The sequence below is a fragment of the Rhea americana genome, unplaced genomic scaffold, assembly GCF_003343005.1.
Source record: "Rhea americana isolate MKP2758 unplaced genomic scaffold, rheAme1 scaffold_139, whole genome shotgun sequence".
NCBI classification, from domain to species: domain Eukaryota; kingdom Metazoa; phylum Chordata; class Aves; order Rheiformes; family Rheidae; genus Rhea; species Rhea americana.
Window position 1 is genome coordinate 98621 of NW_028185472.1, and position 6307 is coordinate 104927.

Sequence of the window (6307 nt, forward strand, 5' to 3'; positions counted from 1 at the left end):
AAGGAGGGGGGGGAGAAAGGGGAGAGAAGGAAGGGATAGGAGGAGGGCTGGAGGGAACGAGGAAGGGAAGGAGGAAAAGAGGGAGAGGAGGAGGCAGTGAGGGAAGGAAAAGGGGAGCAAGAAAAGGAAGGAGGGAGGGAGGGAAGGAGGGAGCAAGGGAAGGAAAGAGGGAGGAAAGGAATGAGGGAGCAAGGGGAGGAGGGAGAGAAGGGAAGAGAGAAGAAAGGGAGGAGGGAGGAAGGGGAGAAAGGAGGGAAGGAAGGCGGGAGGGCAGGAAGGAAGGCAGGATGGACAGGGGGAGGGAGGAGCGCTGGAGGGAAGGAGGAGGGGGGAAGGTGGCAGGGGGAAGGATGGTGCCAGTGCCTGGGGCTGTCAGGGCTGGGGGTCACTGAGGCGGCCCATGAAGAGGGGGAAGCCGCGTGTGTCATCCCACAGCACGAAGAGGAAGGGCCGCAGGGCCTCGAAGACGTGGGCAATGCGGGCCAGCGAGGTGGCCATAGCACCTGCTGCCTCCACACCAGACTCATCCAGTGCCAGCACCGCCCGGTGCCGCGCCGTGTCCACCGCCACTGCCTCTCCCCGCGCCAAACCACACAGCTCCGCATCCAAGAACAGCCCATAGTCTGTGGGGACAGGTGTGAGGCACCACTGTGACGGGTATTGGGGACACTGCTATGCAGGGGGACACTAGGGAACCCAGGGGCACCGGAGATGCCAAGGGGCTGGGGGACACTGGGGTGCCCAGGGACACTGGGGACATATGGGCACCGGGGTGCTCAGAGGAAACAGAGGCACAGAAGACCCTGGGGTTCTGCGGGACACTGGGACACCTGAGGACACCTAGGATGCCAGGATGCTAGGAGACACTGGGGACATCAGGAACACCAAGGGAAACCTGGGACATTGTGGTCCCTGAGGGGCACTAGTGGACACTGGGGTGCAGGGGGACACTGGAGGACACTATGGGCACTGGGGACATCCGGGGACAGAAGAGCTGGGGGGGCACTGGGCTGCTGGGGGATGCCAGGACACAAAGAGACACTGAGGGCACTGGGGACATCAAGGAATAGGAGGGCTTGGGGAGACACTGTAGGCATCAAGGGACACTGGGACACAGAGGGTCCCTATGGGCCACCAAGGGCCACCAGGGCCCTGGGGAGGATGGGGACATGGTGGGCACTGGGGACATGGGAGGGGGCACCTGCACGGGGCCATGTAGGGGGAAGGGCCCTGGAGGTGCCAGCCTCCTCCTGGAGGGGACATCACTTCCTGCCCAGGGTGTGATGTAACCCCGCATCAGTTCTTGCACAGCAAGTGACATCACGCCGCCAAGACCCTTGCAGGAAGTAATGGCCGCTCACAGGCTACGATGCCAGCAGCAGGCGCCTCGGTGCAGGGCCCTCATCCTTACCCATCTCATGGACGACRGCCACAACGTCCTGGGCAACGTCGAGGCGGAAGCGGGGCAGGGCCAGCACGGTGGCCCGGGGTGGGATGGCAGTTGCCTTGCGCAGGAGGGCGAGGAAGGCAGCGGGGCTAAGCGCCTGCTCCAGAGCATCCAGCGCCTCCGGGGCGCCCAGCGGCAGCACCACCACCAGGCTCAGGCCCTGGCTTAGCTGGAGCCGCCCCACCTGCAGGAGGGAACGACCTCAGCGCCGGCGTCCCCGGGGAGCAGCGCGCGGCTCTGCGAGGGGCGGCCGGGCACGGCCGCTGCGGGGGCCGCGAGGAGCGAGCCCCGCCGTGGGGCTCTGCAGGAAGCGAGGTCAGACCCCGGCGTGCCTGCTGCTTGGCTGCAGAGGCAATGAGGTGGCAAGGCAGCATGGCTGCTGCCGGGCTCTGCAAGAAATGAGGCCGTACCTGGGCCTGCAGGCTGGGCTCACTGAACGAGGACATGGGGTACTTCTTGCTCGTCATGGTGGGGACAAGAACGGGCAGGCGCCCACGGCGCTGGAAGTTCTGCAGAATTGTGTCCTTGGCCTTGAACGGCGTCTTCCACTTGGCTGCAGGGACAGGGTGGCTGCCGGGGCACCCGCCAGGGCGCCAGGGTGGCCCGGCACTTAGGAGTGCCACAGGACACCTGCCCCACCAGGGACACCGGCCACACGTGGACTGTGGCCCACCAGGCACAGAGCCCAGTGCTGCACTCAGGGAAAGCCTGGGGCAGATCCCAGARCACATCTCAGGGCCAACCTCAAGGGCATATACCAGGGCCAGTCCCAGGGCAGATCCCAGGGACAGTCCCCAGAACAGGTCCCAGGGCTAATCCTAAAGCCAATTCCCAGAGCAGATTCCCCAGGGGCAGATCCCAGAGCCAGTCTCAGGGCAGATCCCAGGGACAATCCCCAGAGCAGGTCCCAGGGCTAATCCTAAAGCCAATTCCCAGAGCAGATCCCCAGGGGCAGATCCCAGGATGGGTCCCACAGCAGGTCCCAGAGCCAATCCCCAGAGCCAGTTCCAGGGCAGATCCCAGGGTCGATTCCCAAAGTGGATCCCGGGGTGGCAGGCCAGGCCCTACCCTGGAAGTAGACAGCGCTGAGAAGCACCAGGCGGGGGTCAGCAGGCAGCTCCTCGAGGAGGCGTGACAGGTGCCCCTGGGTGGCCTTGTGTACCCACTTGTTGATGTGCTGCAGGTCGAGGCTCTCGTTGCCACTCAGCACCCGGGGCCGGGCCTCGTAGAAGCGCCACGACTCATTCAGGAAACGGGGGGTGAGGTGCAGCTCTGCCATGGGTRGTGCATCAGCCCCTGCCTCGGTTTCCCCATCCCACCCCAGGGGCACACCCGGGGGTGCATCCTGGGCAGGGCTCACCTTTGTGGTGGAAGATCTGCGAGGCGGACAGGAGGCCCGGGGACTTGGTGAGCTGCCGGAGGGAGCGGTGCACGCAGGACAGCTCTGGTGGGTAGGCCAAGACAGCACCCAGGCGCTCCCGGGTCTCGCCACGGGTGCCTGCAGGCACAGGCTGGGCTCAGCACCCGCTGCCTTTGCATGGGCTTGGGTGCATGTGTCACAGCTGTCTGTGCACACCCAGCCTTGTGGCGGTGGGGTGCACACACTACAGCGGTGCGCGTCCGTGGCGTGCAGCTCCCACGGTGGCTGTGCACCGGAGTCCCTTGCATGGATGCCTGCAAGCGTGCCTGCTGAGGTGCCCATAGCAATGCCCATGGCAGTGCCCACAGCAGCGCCTCATGGCAATGCCCACCACGGTCACCCTAGCAGTGCCCGTAGCAGTGCCCACAGCGGTGCCCATCGTGGGGCTTGCAGCAGTGCCCATAGCAGTGCCCATCACAGCGTCCCTAGCATCGCCCATCACATGCACAGAGTCATGCCCACAGCAGTGCCCATAGCAGTACCCATCACAGCACTCGCAGCAGTGCCCCTGGCATTTCCCTCCTCCTCACCCAGCAGGAGGTGTGACAGCCCCAAGGCCACGTTGATGGGTGAGAAGAGCAGGTTGGAGCCAGGCTTAGCAGCCTCTGCCATCCGCTGGTAGAAGCGCAGGGCGAAGGTGCTCAGTGCTTCGGCCACCGCAGCTCTCTGTGCCCCCGTGGGTGCCTCACAGGCTTCAACTGGCTCCTCATCCCCTGGGCAYAGTGGGGCGGTTGTGCCTGGGGTGCTGGTGGGCCACTCCATGGTCATGGACACAGGTGTTGCCATGGTCCTGTTGGCTGGTGGGGGTGTGCCAATGTCCTTGGGCTCTGTGAGGTTGGGGCGGGTGCTTGCTGGCCCCGTGGCCACTTCTGTGTCCAGGCTGGCACCCTCCACGACGTTGAGGGCTGCAGTCAACCTGGGCATCTTTTCAGAGTGGGCATTGGTTCTGGGCAGAGGTGGGCTCACGGTCCCTGCGTCCCCATCTGTGCCCAGGCTGGGACTCTCCGTGATGTTGAGCGTTGCAGCCAAACTGGGCACTACTTCAGGATGGGCATCAGTCCCGAGCTGGGGTGGGCTCGTTGTCCCCACACTCCCCTCTGCACTTGGGCGGTCAGCAGGAGGTGGTACCACTTGCACCAGCTGCAGTTTGGTCAGTGTCAGCTTTCGGGGAGAAGACTCCAGCACAGGCCCCTGGGTGCAGAGACCTGGGTGAGGGTGCTCCAGGGAGCCCTGGGTGCAGAGACCCAGGTGAGGGCAAGCAGGGGGCCCTGGGAGCAGAGACCTGGGTGAGGGCAGGCAGAGGGCTCCTGACGAGGGCAAGCCAGGGTCCCCAGGGTGCCTCCATGCCCACAGGCAGCACTTACCGGGGTGACGGATGCTGCGGCCACGGCAGCCAAGCACACTAGGAGCAGGTACAGCTTCATGTTGGGTGTCCTGGCAGGCAACACAGGTCAGGGCCTGGCTGGGCACCCCGGGGGGCCCAGTACCACCCCTTGGGGCTTAGCAACCCCAGCTCCCTGGCCCCAGTGTCCCCCTCCTCCTTCCAAGGAGGTTGGGGCAGGGGCAGGAGGAGGCAGAGGACCCCTGGGCCCACCTCAGTGCCCAGCGGCAGGTCATGTCCCTGTGTGTCCACCCGGGTGCAGAGGGGAACTGGCTGGACTCCGCCTGATGTGGTTAAAGATTAAGGAGGGTGGGTGTCCACTAAGGCTTCCTGTAAATCAGCTGTGCTGGCAGCATGGAGAGGGGGGAGGGCTCTGGGCAGGGCTGAGGGGTGGTCAGGAGGATGTGCCCAAATCAGGGTGCCACTCCCCTTCCAGTCCCTCACATTGCCCAGCCTGGCCCTCCCTCCACTGCTCAGCTCTGGGTGCTGGAGGTGGGAGGACCCCTACCCAAGTAGGCATCCTCCAGGACTGGTGGAGTGGGGCACTCTAGCCCCCCAACTGCCCCATCTCTATGAGCCGTGTGGTGACAAGGAGTAGTTTAGCCACTCAGTCTCCAGGTCAAGCTCCCCATCCTTGTCTCTATGATCCCCAAGAGACTTGGAGGGAGACCCAGGTGATGTGGCACCCCAGGGGTGACCTGGGGGGCTCTAGCCCTCCTCCACCTTTCTCCAGCAACTACCTGGGGGCAGCACACGTCTAGCCTCGCAGCCCTCTGAGGGTGGCATAGCACAGGCCCAGAGCAGAAGCCAGGCCAACAGCTGGGTCAACAACCTCGCACTGCAAAACAGCACACTGGGTGGGGGGGGGAGGAAATGGGACCCACGTGAGGGGGCTCCCAGGAGCACCTGGGGGGCACTACTGAGCAGAGGTGAGAATAAGCAGCCCCAAGTTTTCCCTGCTGACTCCCAGCCTGCCTAGTCCCCCTTTCCCCTGCCCCTTCCCCAGGGAGATGTGTGATTAGGCTACTCAACCCCTACTCCGTGGTCCCAGGTACRGTGTTTGGGGGAATAAGACCCCTAACTGCCCTCCCACCCCACACATTGGACAGTTCTGGGCCCTGGTGAGGTGTGGGGCACATGGGCCTGTAACTGCCCAGCTTCCCCAGCCTGGGGGAGGGGGGTGCGAGCACGTTCCCCTCACCCAGCCTTTCTGCAGCCCTTGGGCTGGAGTGAGCCCTTGGACTTCAACCTGCTGGAGCTACAGGGCTCAGGGCTACCTGAGGCACGTCTGGCCTCTCAGTTCCAACCTTGACGGCTCCAGGGTGGCCAAGGGTATGTCTGGTCCTCAGTGTCTCTTCCTCCAAATCTATGGCTCACAGGGAGATAGATCAAGGGTACATCTAGTCCCCCAACATCTACCTCTGCAGGCCCCAGGGAAAAGAAGACCTCTAGCCTCACACCCCTGATCACTGTGGTCCCCTGAGGAGCCCAAAGGCATGTCTAGCCCCCCAACCCGCATATCTCTATGACCCCCAGGGAGCCTGAAGGCATGTCTAGCACCTCAACCCCGCCACCTCATCTCTATGACTCCCAGGGAGCCCAAAGGCCTGGGTGCCGGCCGCCCCCCCCAGCTCAGGGAGGGGCTAGAGTCGTTAGGCCCCGCCCCACCCCTCCGGGGGCGTGGCCTGCTCAGAGCCCTGTCCCGGGGAGGAGTGGTGGCGGCGGGGGGGAGCGGGGGCTGCACTCTGGACGGGCCATGGCCGGGAGCAGGAGGCTCGCCAAGGTGGGCGGAGGGCGCCGGGGGGCGCCGGGGGGCAGGCGCAGCAGGGCCCCGGGGTGCTCGCTCCGGGACTTCGGGGTCGGTTCGGCGGTGCTGAACCGGCGAATGCAGTGGTACCGCCACTGGGGCATCCCAGTGCTAGTAGCGGCCTGAGGGGTGCAGGTAGCGAGGTGCGGGGGGGGACAGCACCGGGGTGCGGGGGCGCCGGTACCAGAGTGCGGGGGTGCCAGTACCGAGGCTGAGTGTGACAGTACCGGGATGTGAACATGCGGGGGGGCA

At 65.0% G+C, this 6307-nt stretch overlaps 2 protein-coding genes across 4 annotated transcripts in view; one reads left to right on the forward strand and one right to left on the reverse strand.

Moving 5' to 3' along the window:
* Positions 1-6: 6 nt before the first annotated feature.
* On the reverse strand, positions 7-4953 carry SERPING1 (serpin family G member 1). 3 transcript variants are annotated; one of them, XM_085298394.1, is made up of 8 exons: positions 4462-4953; positions 4232-4301; positions 3557-4097; positions 2808-2945; positions 2516-2719; positions 1858-2000; positions 1412-1631; positions 7-623 (listed from the first exon to the last, which is right to left on the reverse strand). In XM_085298394.1, the coding sequence occupies exons 1-8, from the start codon at positions 4482-4484 to the stop codon at positions 373-375; spliced, it is 1590 nt and encodes a 529-aa protein (XP_085154520.1). In that variant the 5' UTR covers positions 4485-4953; the 3' UTR covers positions 7-372. The 3 variants fall into 3 exon arrangements, with proteins under 3 accessions (XP_085154520.1, XP_085154519.1, XP_085154518.1); XM_085298393.1 differs by having other exon boundaries at positions 3398-4058; positions 4462-4952; XM_085298392.1 differs by having other exon boundaries at positions 3398-4097; positions 4462-4952.
* LOC146599498 (ubiquitin-conjugating enzyme E2-18 kDa-like) overlaps positions 4536-6307 on the forward strand; it is a 3921-nt gene continuing 2149 nt past the window's right edge. The window contains exon 1 of the mRNA XM_085298367.1: positions 4536-4557. Within this exon, the coding sequence (XP_085154493.1) occupies positions 4536-4557 (22 nt within the window). The remainder of the gene's footprint in view (positions 4558-6307) is intronic.